Source organism: Oncorhynchus clarkii, chromosome 5 (genome assembly GCF_045791955.1).
Source record: "Oncorhynchus clarkii lewisi isolate Uvic-CL-2024 chromosome 5, UVic_Ocla_1.0, whole genome shotgun sequence".
Taxonomy (NCBI): domain Eukaryota; kingdom Metazoa; phylum Chordata; class Actinopteri; order Salmoniformes; family Salmonidae; genus Oncorhynchus; species Oncorhynchus clarkii.
The window spans coordinates 58008102-58026495 of NC_092151.1; the positions used below are offsets into that span (position 1 = coordinate 58008102).

An 18394-nucleotide genomic window follows, 5' to 3' on the forward strand; every position below is an offset into this window, starting at 1 on the left:
ATTAAATAATAAAGTAATCTTTATAAAACAAATATTTTATTAAAGTAAAGTAATGATAATAAATTGTGGTAAGTGATACGTAGTAATGTTCAGTCACTACCGTTAATTTTATTTTATTTTAAATGTATACATTTAATGTCTACATTTTCTTTTGTAATAATCGAACCGAAACCAAACCAACCTCAAAGCACTAATCACTCAGCACTATATAGTACATCCACAAGCAATGCCGTGTGGCAGTATTCTTTTATTTTCTGATCTAATTTGTAAATGAAGAGACTACATCTTGAATTTCAACTACATATCCCACAACTGTCTGTATATTATTACATTTTTTTCACCCCCTGGCTGGTGACCCCATGTGGCAAACGTCGTCATTGCGCAGATTCAGTTTGAACCAAAAGCGGAGTGACCTTCCTCGTGAAGAGCAGTACTGAAGCAATAAACTAGTGACAGCATACCCGTTCCCTGCACTAGCCTTAGAAATGAACAGCAATTTAGCCGGAGATGAAGTTGGGTAAGATGTGATCGCCACCTAATTAATGAGAATTAGTTATATAAGTATATACTCCTTTGCATTTTAACTTCAATCAATGAATTACTGTGATAGATATTACCTGCATCACCACTTTTACTCAGCTAGCTAACGTTAGCTAGCTAGTTGGCGTTGTTATATTTATAACTACTGGTAACTAACGTTAACTAGCTAGTTTGCGAACGTTAGTTGATTTTAGCCTAGCTAGTTAAAAATAATTTGGAAACATGCATGACATTGGTTTAGGTAACTAGATAGCTAGTCAAAAGTAATGTTTACATGGTGTCATTGAATAATTAATTGAAATACTCAACTATTCAGCTAGTTAGTTAACTAACAACACAATAAATATAAACCGAAACAAGTTGGCTCTCTAGCGTTAGCAGCTAACGTTAACTAGCTAGCAAAGTGGTGAAGTACCAATACGGCACGGTAACGTTAGCCAAGTGTCGACTCCTGGTGATATCTTCGTTTTGTGGAGTAGCCAATTTCAAGTTTGATTGAAGTTGACAGAATATAACGTTAGTTAACACTACATGCTTAAAAAATATACCAGAAGCTAGTTAACTTTCAATTGTGGCTAGTTGCTGGAGATAGCTAATATTGCGCTGTTACTCTTGAACTTGATAGAGAACTGACTTCAGGGCATAAGATTGAGAGCATCGTAATAATATTGGTTTGATCCGTCAACATTATCCATATCAAATTATAGTTGAAGCAATGGTATTTTACCTATTTTATTTTTTACTTGCGGCATATAACTAACGTTGGTTTATAAGATTAACTAAAGTCAAATTTGTAACGTTAGCTAACGCTCTTTCAAGTTTAATGGATAATTAATGTTTTAGTTAGCTAATTTAGCTAGCTTAAGTTAATATCTTCGCTTGCCTGGTTTATGTTAGCTTGTAGACGTGGCATAAGGTTTCAAAACAAGACCAGAGGTGTTGTCGGTGCTAAACAAGTCACCTTTATTCCAGTATTTGAGTAGAAAGCAAGGTTTGTTGATATGCATCATCAGCAGCTTAAAGAAATATACCCGCAGTAAAATAACTCTATCTATTGTGAGGTTACATTACAATTATGTGGCACAGTCAGTTTTCACATGTTAACGCATCAGAACCATTTGAGGATGTGTTCCTGTGTCCCAGGAATGATGGACCATCTCAGGTTTTGCTTAAATTCAAAGGAATGCTTTTTTCTCTCTCGTTTTATAGGAAACTGTTTGTGGGTGGCTTGGACTGGAGTACAACACAGGGTGAGTCAGCTGTCTACTTACCAACCAGTCAATATTAGGCGTATTGCAGTGCACATACTGTTGTGCTTGAAGGAGTACCAAAGGGTGGCATGTTAGTGTGTATTGTAATTAAAGTACACATGCAGGATTTTCTCATAGTTGCTCATATCTAGTCTTAAGTGAGTTTGTCTGTAGCTATGGTCCAGAGCCCTTCTCTGTATCATGCTTGATTGGGCAGTGTGTCTTTACACCGCGCTCTTCACTCTGACAGTGTTTTCTGAAGTTATGAGCAATAGCCACAGTACTATGTATTTTTGTGCATCCTTCCTTGGTACTTCCTTGGGGCTTTCAATGACAAGAAAATCAATTATAAGAATTCGATGTGATTGTTATGACAATTATTTGTTGAAACCTCCATGCCCTGCCTCCAAAGATACATGTGTGTCATGCTTTTGAATGCACAATGTTTTGTTTGATGTAATGTTTTGTCTGTTTGGACCCCAGGGAGAGAAGCTGCTGCCTTGGCAACAGCTAATGGGGATCTTAACTGAATGCAAAGTATTTAGTATTTCATTAACTTTGAAAAGCATTACCCATAATGTCAGGACACTAGGCTATGTATGTATCCCTAAAGGATCCTATAACGGATCGTCCCACTCATGTCAATGTCCTCTTTTCTATCAGAAACTTTGAGAAACTATTTCTCGCAGTATGGGGAAGTAGTTGATTGTGTCATCATGAAGGACAAAACCACAAATCAGTCACGGGGCTTTGGTTTTGTCAAATTCAAAGACCCCAACTGTGTCCGGACTGTACTGGAGACCAAACCCCATAATCTTGATGGCAGAAATGTGAGTATGCACTTTGCAGCTTGAATAAGGAAAGTAAAATATGTGTCTTATCAATTATTCCTTTTTTAAAGTATTAGAATAATTAAGCACTGCATGGGAATGTCAACATTTTATCTGAAGTATTACATATAGATGATACTCTGTGCAAGAGCAAGTAGTAGGGAATTCATAACTGGCATTGGTATCTTCAGTAAATGTAAGGCTGGCTCTGAAGGACATTCATGGACATGAAAGCAGGCTGTTTGCCAAACAAGTGTTGCCTCTTCAGATGCCTATTAGTTGAACTAACATGTAACTGCAGTGGGCTGGACATGACATGCTTTGTTTGCTACAAGTTGCTTTATGCAGCAATATGAACAGGTCAATTTTGTCATAGTGAAGGTCATTCTCTTGAAGTTAAACTTTGACTTATCATAATTTGAATTGTATAACACCATAATTTATTTAATTTGTATGTGGCTGTATTGAGTGGGCTAATTTACCAGATAAATTGGAGGGAACATTTGAAGGTGATTTTTCACTGAAGGGTGAGATGTACAATTTCATTCCTTGTCTTCAGATTGATCCCAAGCCATGTACTCCCAGAGGAATGCAACCTGAAAAAGTGCGAACGAAGGATGGCTGGGTAAGGGGCGTATTTTAATTAGTTGGGGCTACATGTGTCCTCTATAGAAATAGGGCACCAAGCCTTGGTAGAATGGATTAAATTGTATCCTTTTGGTCTTTTTATAAACTGGGGTCCTATCTGCCTCTAGAAATCTCATCTGTCACTCTGAAGCATATTGCTGTGAACATGACTTCTACTAATGAGCCTAAAATGTAATTGTTAGACTTAATTTTTTTTTTTTACTAAATCACTTACAGAGATCCTGAAATGTCTTGTCTCAGTAACTCTGAAGTGAAGGCACTAGTGTGCCCTGATCTTTTGGGACTGGTGTTTGCATTGATGTGACGTGAAGAATTATACCCCAGGGCAGAATGAGAGAACCTAATTTCTTCTCCGCTGTCTGACTAGATGGTGAATTGTCTTCAGTGTGATTCAAATGCAAGTTTATTGGCTGCGTACACAGTTAAGCAGGTGTTGTAGCGGGTGCAGTATAATGCTTGTTACTAGCGCCTAAAATGCAGGAAAAAATGTCTTAACAAGTACACAAATAATAATGAAAAACTAAAAAACAAATCACAAATGTTAGAACTAATCCAGATAACAACCCAAATAACACTCAGTAATCCATATGCCACCTAAAATGTATACTGAGGATGATATGTAAAGCAGAAGATATTAGTGAGCCGTGTCAAGATTTGAGTATATAAACAGTTTAACAAAAATCGAACATACAGTAGTAGATATTTTAGAATGAGCTATGTGAATAACACACTATGAATACTTGGTGTGAAAGAAACAGTCCAGTGTTTGTCTTCATATACATGGGACAGCAGCGTTGGCTGTGAGTGTGGGTGCGAGCGAGTCTATCTTTGTCTTTCACTTACTACATGAGTACTACTCTCTTAATACAGGGGATGGTGTGATCGCTGTTCAACAGTCTGATGGCCTGGAGATAGAAGCTGTTTTTCAGTCTTTCGGTCCTGGATTTGATGCACCTGTACAGATTCTTGATCTGGCTTTGAGATCCCATTCTTTGTTTCAGAAGGGTAGCAAAGCTGACAGCAATAAATCAAAGAAGATATTTGTCGGCGGAATCCCCCATAACTGCGGTGAACCTGAACTCCGGGACTATTTCAATAGATTTGGAGTGGTGAGTCCTGTTAAAATGGTCTATACGGTATTGTATAGCTTTTATATAAAAAATAATACCTAAAACCGTTTTAAATGTGTTGCACAGGATCCAATATAGGAACTGCTTAATGGAAGACTACAGGAAAAGTAGTATTTTCTGTTAAAATGCCATGAATATGAGGAGAGGATATTGATAGAATGTGTTAGTTTTCCAACTGAGAGATGCATGCAATGGCAATACTAGCATTTTTTCCCCCTGTATCCTAATGCAGCCCATGTTCTCCTTTGTTGAATCCAAGGTCACAGAGGTGGTAATGATCTATGACGCGGAAAAACAGAGGCCCAGAGGTAAAAGCTGATCCCTTTTTTTTCCTTCCGTACCTCCCATCTCTAAATCTCATGACAAACTATTCTGACCCAAAGAGAGTAAGCTGCATTCAACCACCATGCTCAATTATAGCTAGACCCACCTGTGTCTTCTGGTGGAACATCTTGTTCGTCATTCATTCATTCACAGGCGTTGTAATGGATGCCACCCTTAAATACGGAAAGCTTTCCCCGTGCAGTCCTATTTACATGGGGAGGAAGTTTAGAAAGTTTGCAGGCATTTCAAACATCTTGACTTTGTGTGACCGGATCAGCTTTTGATGCATTTAGATGTTTTATTAAGGGACACACTAGTATTACATGTAGTTTGAAATAAATTGGCTTCATCATGATGACTATACTTGAGTACAGTATCTTGATATTCTTTTGTGGTATTATTCAGGCTGCAATGAAATGGATTGACTAATTTAAAACTTTGACCATTTGACAAAAGTGTTAACATTTGTCTTTTTTGAGTACTTTGAGTTAAATGCTGAAATGGCAGAACTTTACCAGCATAGTGCCAGATTATATATATTTTTTAAATTAAGGACCTATAAAATCTGCAATACGGAAAACGTGGACTCAATCCAGACACATTGGAATTCAACAATATAACTTTGTTTGGTAGCGAATCAACTAAATGTATTGAAAATGTATTAATTAGCCCAAGTTTAATATAAGACATGAACAGAATGCATCAGTGATTCGTATTTCCTGCAACTTTCTGAAGAGTCAACGAGAATTCCCCATCTGTGTGTGCGGTGCGCGCGGCTACCATTTTGCGTCACGGTTAGCGATGATGCTAATGAAAAATCTTCTGATAGATGGAAAGGCTTTCCCAAAAACCTTCTCAATTAAATGTTAACTACATGGTAGCCTATGCTTACCTGGCAGAATGCCATGTCATTATTATTTGCATCAATCCAGTGGATATTTGTTTTGCAAACTCTACCATCATGTGTACTACAAAAACATCACTAAACGGACTCTTACTAGGTGCCCACTGGAATTAAAGGGTAAGACATTTCTCTAATTTTTCCCAGAACTCAAAAGTGGTCTCCTGATGTGGTTTAAGCATTGTTGGGGACTTACAACATCCAGTTTAGTTTTTTCTATTAGATTTTGAGAGGGAAAACCTGAAGAAGCTGGGGAAAGGAATTCCTATGGCCCTAAATTATGCAGATGCAGTTCACTTGTTTTTCAGTCGGTTGACATTTGAAATAGTTTTTAAGAAGAACAGATTAAGGAGTTTCATCTGGTAAATGAGTTGATAGTTAGGCTGTGTTTACACTGGCAGCCCGGTTTTGATATTCTTTCCACGAATTAGTCTTTTGACCAATCACATCGGATCTTTTCACATCAGCTGATTTTCAGACCTGATTGGTCAAAAGACCAATTAGTAAAACATTTGAATGAGAATTGGGCTGTAAACACACCCCTAGAATGACAAGACAAGCATGGGTGGATGTTGATTAGTCTGGTCAGTTAGCTCAGAACTGTTTAGCCTAGATGTAGGTTACATTAGGTTGGGTAGTTTGCTCAGAACTGTTTCTTCTGCACTTGTCCCACATAGCAATGATGCAGCAGTCAATGACTCCTGTCATTTATTACCTCTCTTCTATTTCAGTACCCCTTGATCTCTTTGGGTAGACAAGCAGAATAGTTTGTCATCTGAATTTACACGATGTTGCACAGCAATGACATTAACATAATCAAGCATAATATCCAGACTTTTCTGTTACTAAAATACTTTTAAACATTCAGTATTAAGCTAAGTTTTCTTTTGTTAAATTTAGACTTCGGATTTAAAATAAATCTATATATATTAAGTGTTTTCCCTTATGTAGAAAGTTAAGTATTTTTGTAAGTATAAGCCCTTCCTATTTTAATTTTTCTGTCCTTCTCCTTGTGAATGGTTTGAATGTGATTAACGGTGTCTCTTAAGATTTGTCTTTTCTCCTTTAGGTTATTGTGTACTGAGTGGTATCACAGAGGTACAGGCCAGATGTTTGAACCAAAAATGGAATGTGCAGGCTGTCAATTTGGGGTGTATACAAAGTTTAGATTCATCATGGTTATGAACTTGAGTTTTTTTTGTTTTGTTGCTCTTAGCACGACATTGGGTTTTTGACACCTTTGTTTTGGGTAGATTGTCTAGGAATGTTTGCTTGCAAATGCTTAAACTAAGTTTTGAATCTAGATTAAGGACAGGTCATCGATGGATGATATTTATAGTTGTAGATCAGGCGGCTTGGGACAGCTTGAAATAATATTAGCGGTTTCAAATTCTCGGTTGTCTCAAAGGACATTTAATTGGAATCAGGTTAGGTCCCAGAGTGGAGATTTTCTCACAACCCAATTCTGCCACTGGTATGAGTTTATCAAAATGAAACTGGTTCACTGTAGTGGGCTATTGCTGCTGCTGCATAACTCAAGTACTGTGGAAAGTTTTTATCGCCACAAAAAAATCACAAGACTTTATCAGAACCAGGACATTTGCCGATGTTGGGCTTCTAAATGTACAATTAAATGAAGGATTCAATTACAGTGCTGTATATTCATAGGTTCAGCTAGAGTAACTTTTAATATCATGCAGGGACTGTAGTCATTGGCATGAATGGTGTTTTTGCTTGATATTGCTGGTGCTAGAAACAAGCATTTCGATGCATCTGCAATAACATCTGCAAAACTGTGTACGCCACCAATTAAAGTTTAGATTTGATTTGTTAGAATAACCCAGGCTCTATGCAGTTCAATGGAAAGCCATGAGAGGCTTCAGTCAATCACCTTATCAAAGCCTTCATTTCAGGGTTTTTATTTTGTACAGTAAGAGGTTTTTCACCATGTTTGATGGGAACTTTGTTTATCCCCCATGCAAACTCTTGACAGCATCATTAGTTGTTACTTACACATTTCGTAAGACAAAATGGCCTATATCTTTGTGTTGCTGTTGTAAGCAATATTGTAATTTTCCATTTAGGCTTATCCTGGCTGACTCTAAAACATAAAACCACATTTGGGAAAACTTGAAAAAGCTTTAGACATGGTACAGTTTCTGTTTCTCCATTTTTTGTTTTGTTATGCATTAACAATGGATGCTGCCAGATTGTGCTACACAGCAATATACCAAGGGGCAGATCAAGTTGGGGTTTGGATGAAATGAACTAACATCAATACCGCTGGGCCAATTGGCACCCAATGCATACATGAATGCTCTGAAACCACTTAAGTGTCATGAAATCTATATCGTTTTTATATTCCTCAGTAGTTCAACTGACTGCACTGGATATAAATATATTACAATTTGATATATTACATTACATTTTCAAACCCCTCTATAATACATGAATACAGAACAAGGAGACTTTGCTGTGTTAGAAGTAAAAAAATAAAAAAATATACAGCTGAAACCTTAGTTGTTCATGGAAAGGATTGGTGCAAAGTTTCTTGGATGATACAAGTGCCTCAGGCCTCAAACTTCAGCTTGTGTATCGCTGCAAGTCAGTGACATCATCTGAACCCCAGGAGCCTCCAGCTCAGTCTTGATGGATCCTTGTCTTGCTGAGCACAATACTGTTCTTCATCTTGTGTTGTCACAACACCCTGCTACCTTGATTCACTCTTGGTCGTTGGCTAGGTTTTGGATTTATTACTTTCGAGGCCGAACAATCAGTGGACCAGGCTGTCAACATGCATTTTCACGACATCATGGGCAAAAAAGTGTGTAGTTGTAGTTTTATTTTACCCTCAAGATCAAACTGAGGCTTGGGCGACGGGATGCATTGTTTGCTGCTGTTAACTTTGAGTTACAGCTCTTATTTTCAGGGGCCACCAATGAGATTTAAAGGCCTAAAGCTCTTATAAACTCCATATTTTAATGACATGGCTGAAGAAGATCAGGTCACAATTGTTTTCTGGATCACGTAACATTTCAATGGCCTGGTTGACCTTGTACTTGTTGTAAAGAATACTTGGTCACCTCTCCTGAAATATTAGTGACAACTTCTGTATTCGCCCAAGGCTTTGTTTATTTTGACCTCTCCTTTAGGTTGTAAAAGTTATTCGATATCTTATTTCAAACGATACTTGCCCTGGCTTTGGAGATTTAAGGGAGTGGCCAGTTTTGGAGCATATAATGGGAGATAAGAGTTTAGCCTAAAATGCTTTATTTTACCACAGAGAAATCACCTAAAGGATTGGTCTTGTTCAGTTCTTTTTTTCTTTTTTGATTATTTTGTTGGCAGGTCACTTACTTTTTGAGTTATTTGATATATTTCCTAAAGAACCTAAATTAAGTGACCCCAGTTTAAGAATCTCCATACTGTGTCGACCACATCTGAGAACCAAAATGGGTGGGCCTTTTTTCTAGGGCTATCTATTCACACTGTCTTTTAAGCCCTTATCATCCACTACTTCCTTCCAGCGGCAAGTTCTTAGATAATTGGGTGCCTGAAGCCACAGTTCTGTGATACCAGTAGTTTTTATTTTAGTTTTTATATTCGGTCATGAATGATTTGTAGTTTTGTCATAAAGAATTAGCATAACTACTTCTGAGACGTCCTTTCCCATAGCATTCATTATCTTGACAAAATTGATTTTGAAAATTTTGCATTCAATAATGTGATTACACCCCCCCCCCCATATGAGGACACAACATTTATCTTTGAAAGAGAATATTTAAGTGGACAATGACATATGGACCCATTTTTCATAGTTGAACTCAACCCATGTCTGTTCATAATTGTTGTATGGGACCCTACCTACTTTATGCTATCTTCTTACCGACTCCTTGACTGTCCTGATTTCCAGAAATAATCGGGGCTTGGCTTGATCTTGAGTTGACATTACCTTTGGCTTAGACTTGAGGGAGGCAGGGGATATAAGTTACAAAATTAGAAAGTGGAGCACATCAAACTGTGGGACAAAATCCCAGTTCCGCTGTTGGGTAGTGTATTGAAGTCATGGTATCCATCACTCCCAGCCACGATGCCCGTGGGAGAAGACCCAGGTAGTTGTGCTATAGACGGAGGGCCACTCGTGGAAACGTGCTTGTAATTAGGTCGCCAGAGAAGAAAGACGCGAGGCAAAGAAAGTGGCACCGCCTTAAAGCAGGGGGAAAATTGAGATTCATTTTGCAAGGTGACCCCAATAACTCAACCTCCATAGAGCCTAGTCTATTTCTGTCTAGTCCCCCCCCCCCCCCCCTCTTCCCCACCATGTAGTTTTTAAACCCATTTGTCGCTCTGGTAAACTGCTGGTATCTCTGGCTGGCTACAACAAGTTGAAGCTACTATTTTATAGGGCAGATAAGGGCTGGTAGCCTCACAAACCATCTGGTGTGATACAAAATGATTTGGCTTTTCAACCTCATTGAACATTAGTCCAGTCCAATACCAAGTGCTTTTATTCTGTGTGAGATGAGCAAATCAGATGGGTATTAGTCAATTGAGCACCATTGCAATTTTCTCCATTATCTGACACTGTATGAAGATTCATTTTTAAATTGACTTATGACTGTCCATTTCTATTGTCTGCATGTTTTACCTCTTCTGATATATATGATACATTTCTTTGTACATCCATCTCCCTCTGAAGTTCTACTACAAGTTAAATATAATTGAGATTCTTTAAACGTTAGCTGGGAAAAGGTAAGTCTTTACCTTCCGATAAATGTTTTTATCACAGTTAAAGGGCACAAAAACAGGAAATATGAATATGTTTCTCAGACCGATTTTTGTAAAATGTATAACATTTTTGCACCATTTTAAATCAATTGCTATTTCATGCTTTATTCAAAATTATTTAACCAACAATTAAGCAATATCTTATTGTGACTGAAGTACCTGAGAAACATATTGTTACGCAACTCCCCTTAAAGTATTGATCAGCATTAGGCACAAGTGTAATGGCCCAGATAAGATGTAAAACTGAAACGCTCTCAAGCTGATATGTTGAAGAGAAATATTAGTAATGGGTGAGATCAGGTAAGGAAGGTATTTTGGTGATAAACTACTGGTCTTGCAAATTGTGCCCTCCTTGTCCTTTGTCCAGGTGGAAGTGAAAAGGGCTGAACCTCGGGACAGCAAAGCTCCTGGCCAGCTTGAACCTAACCAATGGGGACCCAGAGGCATCCTGAGTGCAGCCAATGGTTGGTCGGCACAGCCTGCCCAGGGCTGGCAGCAGAGTTATGGGCCTCCGGGTGAGTGGGAGACCAGCCAGAGCAGAGAATGTGGCTCGTTCTGTCAGACCAGGAACATGACATTCTATTATACCTAGTAGAAATATAGTATTGCAAACTGTTAAAATTCCTGATTGCTTTTTTAAATATTAACATTGTATTTCTAGGTCCACATTGAAACTTTACTTTGAGGAATGATCAACGTACTATAGTTACAAATTGCATATTGAGGAATTGTTTTTGCGCCAGCAAAATACTAAACTATTTTCTCTTTTGAAGGAGTTTGGGTGTCTACAGGCCAGCCCATGGGTACGTTTTGTCCTTGAATCACTTGACTATTTTGGATATCACGCACTAACTAGCTTTTTAAAAATAGTTATCTATTGTCTTGTGATGGTTAACTTATCAAGAAAGTATTGTGTCATAGACAATTGCCTTTTTCCATATTGACCAATTGGGTAATGTCAGTTAAGCACCAGTGTTATCACAGTGACAGCTGGGATACCTGAGGGCACTCTAAGTCCATTATCTGTCTCTAGAGGGAAATTATCATTATTCTTAACACTCTTCACCCTTGCTTAAGTCTTGTATCATACCACCCTAGCGGTGAAAATGTTATCTAATATGCAGTCTCTACTGACGGTGGGTTTCAACCAGGATATATCCAAGACTAAAAATTTACCAATAGACACCTGTCATCCCGTATTCAGTAACTGTTGTTTTCTCTGACTCAGGTGGGTACGGGCCCCCTTTATCTGTGGGCCGTGGAGCTCCCGTCCAGCCCCCCTCACCGTTCAACACATTCCTCGTCACAACGACCCCACCGGGGGGGTTTGGTGCACCTCAGGCCTACGCTCAACAGGGATACAGCACACCACCTCAGTTCGGTCAGTATCTGCAATGTATTGTTGTCATAAGAAAAGCATTTTTTCTATTTATGTAAATGGTTTTGTTTTCATATTGCAATTAACAATATTGTGTCCCCAAAAATGTGTGTTTTGTAAAAATAAAAAAAAATCATTGCTTTATGATGAGTGTTTGCACATATGTACAAATTCCTCCACAAAAAACTTAAATGTCAGCACGAGTTTCAAATGCGGGCATCGTTAAGTCAGGTAAAATGGAGGAAAATAATTTAAACACCAGCTTTGTCTCGAAGAAATTAATAGCTCGTCTGCAGCGCTAACAATAATGTAACACCAACAGTAACACGCTTAGTTCTCCATTTTTATCTTCACAAGAACGTTAATATCGTCTTCACAATATAGAATTTTTGAATACCACCAGTATATGATTACATTCTAATATCGTCCAACCCTACTGCCTAGGCTGACAAAGGTTGTATGATTATTTTGATTATAATAAAATGGAAATATATCTTACAGGTGATCTTTCATAGTTCAGAATGTACAGCATAACTACTCTTCCATCTGGCACTGGTTTAGGGTACAGTTTTGGCACGCCTCAAGGTGAGCAGTATGCCCCACAAGGAGTGCCGCCCCCTCCCACGACTCCGGTAACAGGGCCGCTAGGGTTTGTTCCAGCTACAGCACCTACTCAGGACATCAGCAAAGCACCCACGGGACAGCCAGACTTCCCTTACAGCCAGTATGGTAAGTAGAGCCTCCATGCATTCCCTAGCCCCACCCTCAGCATTGCTGTTATAATGGCTTATACTGGATAGATCCATTTTGTTGGATGCTTTATTGGGTCAAACAACCCCTCCTCCCTAGCCTAAGCTCATTACTACAACCCTAAAACAAGCAGGAGCTCGCCCCTTTGGTACCATGTAGCTTTAACGACATCATATGCACGCTTGCATACATATATACCCACTTCCCACGGCTTGGCCACGAAGATACTATAGAAGTCCCACCATACCCAGGACTCTTCAGTGTCACCTTTTTTAGAATATTCCATTTAGGGCTGTGTAATGATGTGGATGGGTAACCAATGATAGATTTGAATTAGTTCATCCTGCCTAGAAATCTTGTTTTTGAGAGGAGTTGGAATGTCCACCAAACTGCAGATAGACCAAGGAAGATATTGTATTTTACTGGCAAAGGTTACAGGCAGTTTGACCAACTGTTCCATTTTTGTTATTGACTTGGCTTGCTTTTCTCTCCTGGCATGAGCTCCATGGTGTCGATGGATCCTGTAGATTATTTTTCTCCTGAGAGTAATAGGTTTCAGACCAATCTTTTCCCACAAACAAATATGAAAGCTTTTATGAGAAGACTGAAGGCACTGTATCAGGATTTTTTTTCAATTCTTCCAATTATATTTATTGTACCATGTTGGGTACAAATCCAGCATTGTCATCAACTGAGGGGCTCTTGCATAAGGCCTCTTCCTCCTTAGTAAGCAAAATGCCTTGGTAAATCCTTGCTTTTTGAAAGGTTAATGTATGTTGCTTAGTTAGTTCATTCTGTCTCCCCCTCCTCGTCCCCACTGGCATTTGTCAGAGTGAACAAAAATCTGTGGGGTGAGACAGACCTAGATATCTTGTTTTGTTAATAGCTCTTATAAGTGTATAGCTTTTCAAAATAGTACAGTGCATTTGGAAAGTATACAAACCCATTGACTTTGTCCACATTTTTTCGTTACAGCCTTATTCTAAAATAGATTAAATGTTTTTCCTATTCAATCTACACACTACCCCATAATGACAAACCCAAAACAGGTTTTGGAAATTTGAGCAAATTTATTAAAAATAAAGAACAAATACCTTATTTACATAAGTATTCAGACCCTTTGCTATGAGACTGGAAATTGAGACAGGATTGTGTGTCAACACAGATCTGGGGAGTTATACCAAAACATTTCTGCAGCATTGAAGGTCCCCAAGAACACTCTATCATTCTTAAATAGAATAAGTTTGGAACCACCACGTCTCTTCCTAGAGCTGGCCGCCCGGCCAAACTGCACAATCGGGAAAGAAGGGCCTTGGTCAGGGAGGTGACCAAGATCCCGATGGTCACTCAAAGAGCTCCAGAGTTCCTCTGGAGATGGGAGAAGCTTCCAGAAGGACAACCATCTCTGCAGCACTCGACCAATCAGACCTTTATGGTAGTGGCCAGACAGAAGCCACTCCTCAGTAAAAGGCGCATAACAGACAGCTTGGAGTTTGCCAAAAGACATCTAAAGGACTCTCAGACAATGAGAAACAAGATTCTCTGGTCTGATGAAACCAAGATTGAACTATTTGGCCTGAATGCCAAGCGTCATGTCTGGAGGAAACCTAGCAACATCCCTATGGCAAAGCATGGTGGCAGCATCATGCTGTGGGGATATTTTTCAGCGGCAGGGACTGGGAGGCTCAGGATCGAGGGAAAGCTGAACAGAGCAAAGTACAGAGATCCTTGATGAAAACCTGCTCCAGACCCCTCAAGACCTCAGACAGGGGCGAAGGTTCACCTTCCAACAGGACAACGACCCTAGGCAAACAGCCAAGACGACACCGGAGTGGCTTCGGGCCAAGTCTCATAGTCCTTGAGTGGCCCAGCCAGAGCCCGGACTTGAACCCGATCTAACATCTCTGGAGAGACCTCTGTTTAGAGAAACTCCCCAAATGCAGGTGTGCCAACTAAGCTTTTAGCGTCATACCCAAGACGACTCAAGACTGCAATCGCTACCAAAGGTGCTTCAACAAAGTACTGAGAAAGGGTCTGAATACTTATGTAAATATGATATTTCTGTTTATTTTTAATACATTTGTCAAGAGGTCTGAATACTTTCCGAATGCACTGCATCAGTTGAATATATCCCTGTGACTGTCAGTTGAGCTTCCCATCTTGTTCAGTGTTTCATGCTTGTGCTTTGCCTACCCATCCTGCTCTTTACCGTTAGCATTAGCTGCCTACTTTAGAATTGTTTAGTAAGGTAACCATAGGCGGCAAAGGGCATTAGCAAGTAGTGCCCCCTCCCATTCACCCTATGTGTTTGTAATTCCAGATGGATGTGTGCAGTGATGGTAGGAGTCTTAAGAGCAGGCAGTCAGTGGGAGTGTAATAATTAAGTGTTAAGCCAAGCCATAGTGGCAGGTCTAAGAAGGGGACAATGTTAAAGTGGACTATCTTGGTTACGTCAACCTAGTCTCCTCGTCTCCCTGATAGGCCTGAGTATCTACCCTCAGGAGCCCTCTTCCTACGGACCAACGCGTCCTTCTCACAGTAATGGTCAGGATGTGCAGGGAGGAAGTAGTGCAGGTAGGTGTGAGCATTGTCTTTTCCAACCACCAGAAGTACAGTTCAGTATAAAGTCGTATAGCTGCTACGTTCCTTTGCGTCCCTTTCCCCCTGTATGTGCTTTTGTATGTTTGTGCATACAAAGTACATACTTCTAGAGTAAACTAAAATACAGCTACGGTATTCAATGATTTGAGATTGAGATCTTATTACGTGACCATATCTCACAGTATGAATAATAAATCAATTAACAGGGTTCCATGCCTGTTGAATGTTAATGTCTCATTTCCTATCATAGCTGTAGTTTATCATACCAACAACACCTGTGTCCTCAGATTTGTTTGTCCTCTCTCACTCTGCCTTTTCTGGTAAAAAAAAATATATATATATTTAATTGGCAAAATGTGTTCATGGTATACTATAATTAACGTTTTTATTTTGCTCTCTGTTGTTGAAAGTGTTAGCAGTCAATTAACTTGTTGTTTTTTCCCATATGCTGTCCTCTCCTTTGACAGATAAAAGATGATAATCAGAGGAAAGTTTGTATGAAGAAACAAACACTTGTGGCTGGTGAATGAATGTCCGATATCTATTTGATTTCTGTTAGGTCTGCTCTTCCACATGTTTCTTCCAGCCTTGTAGCGCTTTGAGCACCTTGTGGGAAAGTTTGCTTGTGTTCTACCATTTTCTGTTTCATTTCTTTTATTTTTTCGTTACTCTGTACTGTCCGACATGAGTTGGAACTGTTCAGCCTGATCTGGACTGAACGTCTATGCAGTTCTCTGCTTCTCCGACTACAGTGGATTGCAGGGAGATGGAGCCATCCAGTGTCTATTTAAAAAAAATAAAAAACCTGTTAAGCATTTATACTGTTTTCCTTTTGTTGATTCCTCTCATAACAGTTCAGATTGCATCTTTTGAATCCTAAAAATAATAGACCAATTGATTTACACTGGAAGCACTCAACTGGCTAACCAAACTCAGAATTTTGGTTCATGGAGGCTCATGAAGGAAGGAAGGAAGACAATATTTAACATGAACATTAGAAGCCCTGAAACCATGATCAATGCTATATTTATTTTGGGTTAAATAAGGGACTTTCACCTAGCTGGTTGGAATCTGTTTGTTTATGAGCACCATTTATGATTGTGATAATGAACCCTTCTTCCCTGTTCTTCACCCACCCTCACAGGTTATGGTCAGGACCTGAGTGGGTTTGGCCATACTTTCGCAGATCCCAGCCAGCAGACCGCTTCATACGGGGCACCAACAGCACAACCGGCGGCGGGCCCCCAGCCGACAGCAGCCGCTTTTGCTCGAGGACAGAATCACAACGTAACGGGCTTTCATCCATACCGACGCTGAGCGTCTCCGACCGCCACAGCGCTCAGTTCTAAAGTCAGGGAAATGTGTTCTGGTCATAAGCAAAACTGGATTTCTGTATTTGTTTTTTGGAACACAAATTGACACAATTTGGGGGGAAAAGTGAACTCTCATAAAACCAGGGATTCCAATTTACTTCTGTTACAATGTCACATGATGTAAAAGTTGATTTTTGCATAACCTTTCTTTCAAATGTTGAAATGAAAGGAACTTTGTTTCTCCCCACATGTTTTAAAGTAGGACTTTACTACTTTGCAATAGGTTTTGATTGTCTGGTCAAACACTAGCACAGAGATATATATATATATATAGAGAGAGAGACATATGTATATTTATGCCAGATACAGAACTGAAAACAGGGTCTAAAGTTCTCAGCTTTAAATTTTAGGGAAAATGTTTTTAATTTGGTGGATTGTGTTTTATTTTCTGAGTCTTTATTTTAAAGTTTGGAAAATATGAATATATATTATACACAAACTGCAATTTTTTTAAAGAGAATTTTGTACGAAAAATGTACACTTTGCTTGTTTTTTTATTTAAAGATGTAGACTTCCCTCAGGTGGCTGTTTTTTGAGTGCATTTTGCACTTATGCAAAAAGAAAGGAATTTATTTCAAATAAATGTTTTAAAGATATCCTGCCTCTTGTTGCTGTCAATATTAGGAATGTGTTCCTAATGTTTGATATGCTTGGTGTATATTCTGTTTAGGATCCCTTTACACAATTTTGGGGGGCCATTACATGAACCATCAAGGGGTAGGGGCTGTGTTGTTTCTGGGGTGGCGACAGTCTATGGGGAAAATAACACCCATCGTCATTTTCAAGGGTTAAGTAGAATGACAATCATGGACCAGGTTCCCTCAATATCAACAAAAACCTGAACATGTCAAACCCAAACGGGTTGGGCCCTCTAAAAAAATATATACATATATATATTTGCGTACACAGAGGCCCCTCAAACTCAACTCTGGACCTCGTAGGCAGTTCCACGGCTCTTTTTTTTTCTCCGTTCGCCTCTAATCGGGTACTGATTTAGAACTGGGACACCAGGTAGGTGCAATTAATCCGGTACAACTGAAAAACAGCTGGCTCTGGACCTAGTAGATTAAAAGTGTAATACCCCTGATTTATGGCTTTTATCTCCCCAATATAATGCCTATATAGGCTTTATCTCAGCAAGCTAACAAATTATGCATTGTGCAGATTACATTTTCAAACCCACTTGGTCTCACATGGTAAAACCACAGAATAGCCATCAAATATTATTTTGCCTCAATGCACAGAACTTTTACGTGAATTTTCTCTTAAGTACCATTATATCGAGAATAACGTTGAAATTAAACGTCAAGATTTCGAGAACAAAGTCGCAGTTAAATTTCAAGATTCAAGGGTTTGGTTGCATGCCTCCCTGGCTCTCTGCTGTGCAATTTAAAATGCACGAGTTGGATGACCTGGTGAAACTACTTTAGAATTGGTTTTAGTAAAAAGGAAATCGTTACTCTTTTAGCGACAACCATAATATAAGTATTAGGAGTATATGGTGTATATAGTCTGAAGTTACCTGTGTGTGTGTGTGTGTGCGTGTGCAGTGACCCCTGTTTGAATGAGTGTATTACTTTATAAGATGTATAATCGTGTGCAGTGAAGCCCGTTTGATCGAGTGTATTAGATCATTAGATTGATGGCCATTTGTTCGTTTTGCCCCGGGATGAAATACCTTTGAAATATCTAATGATATAGAGGTCCTGGATGGCAGGAAGCTTGGCCCCAGTGATGTACTGGGCCATACGCACTACGCTCTTGATAGTGCAGCTGTAGAACCTTTTGAGGATCTGAGGACCCATGCCAAGTCTTTTCAGTTTCTTGAGGGGGAACAGGCTTTGTCGTGCCCTCTTTATTTTTTTATATACGCATTTTCGT

The 18394-nt window shown here is 39.2% G+C and overlaps 1 protein-coding gene across 4 annotated transcripts; it reads left to right on the forward strand.

Annotated features, from left to right (window-relative positions):
- Positions 1–383: 383 nt before the first annotated feature.
- Positions 384–17109, forward strand: LOC139409084 (DAZ-associated protein 1-like). Of its 4 annotated transcripts, none has more exons than XM_071153771.1 (13): positions 400–517; positions 1750–1790; positions 2454–2620; positions 3180–3245; positions 4270–4377; positions 4658–4706; positions 8365–8447; positions 10779–10926; positions 11185–11214; positions 11640–11792; positions 12351–12518; positions 15021–15113; positions 16285–17109. In XM_071153771.1, the coding sequence occupies exons 1-13, from the start codon at positions 486–488 to the stop codon at positions 16455–16457; spliced, it is 1311 nt and encodes a 436-aa protein (XP_071009872.1). In that variant the 5' UTR covers positions 400–485; the 3' UTR covers positions 16458–17109. The 4 variants fall into 4 exon arrangements, with proteins under 4 accessions (XP_071009875.1, XP_071009872.1, XP_071009873.1 ...); XM_071153772.1 differs by having other exon boundaries at positions 4273–4377; positions 16285–16674; XM_071153774.1 differs by lacking the exon at positions 15021–15113 and having other exon boundaries at positions 384–517.
- Positions 17110–18394: the final 1285 nt, after the last annotated feature.

Excerpts from the sequence above, each read along its gene's own strand:
- LOC139409084 (XM_071153771.1), top strand. The coding sequence starts at position 486 with ATGAACAGCAATTTAGCCGGAGATGAAGTTGG. Across the intron at positions 2,621-3,179 it reads ATAATCTTGATGGCAGAAAT|ATTGATCCCAAGCCATGTAC; the intron begins GTGAGTATGCAC and ends CCTTGTCTTCAG. Across the intron at positions 3,246-4,269 it reads TGCGAACGAAGGATGGCTGG|AAGGGTAGCAAAGCTGACAG; the intron begins GTAAGGGGCGTA and ends TCTTTGTTTCAG.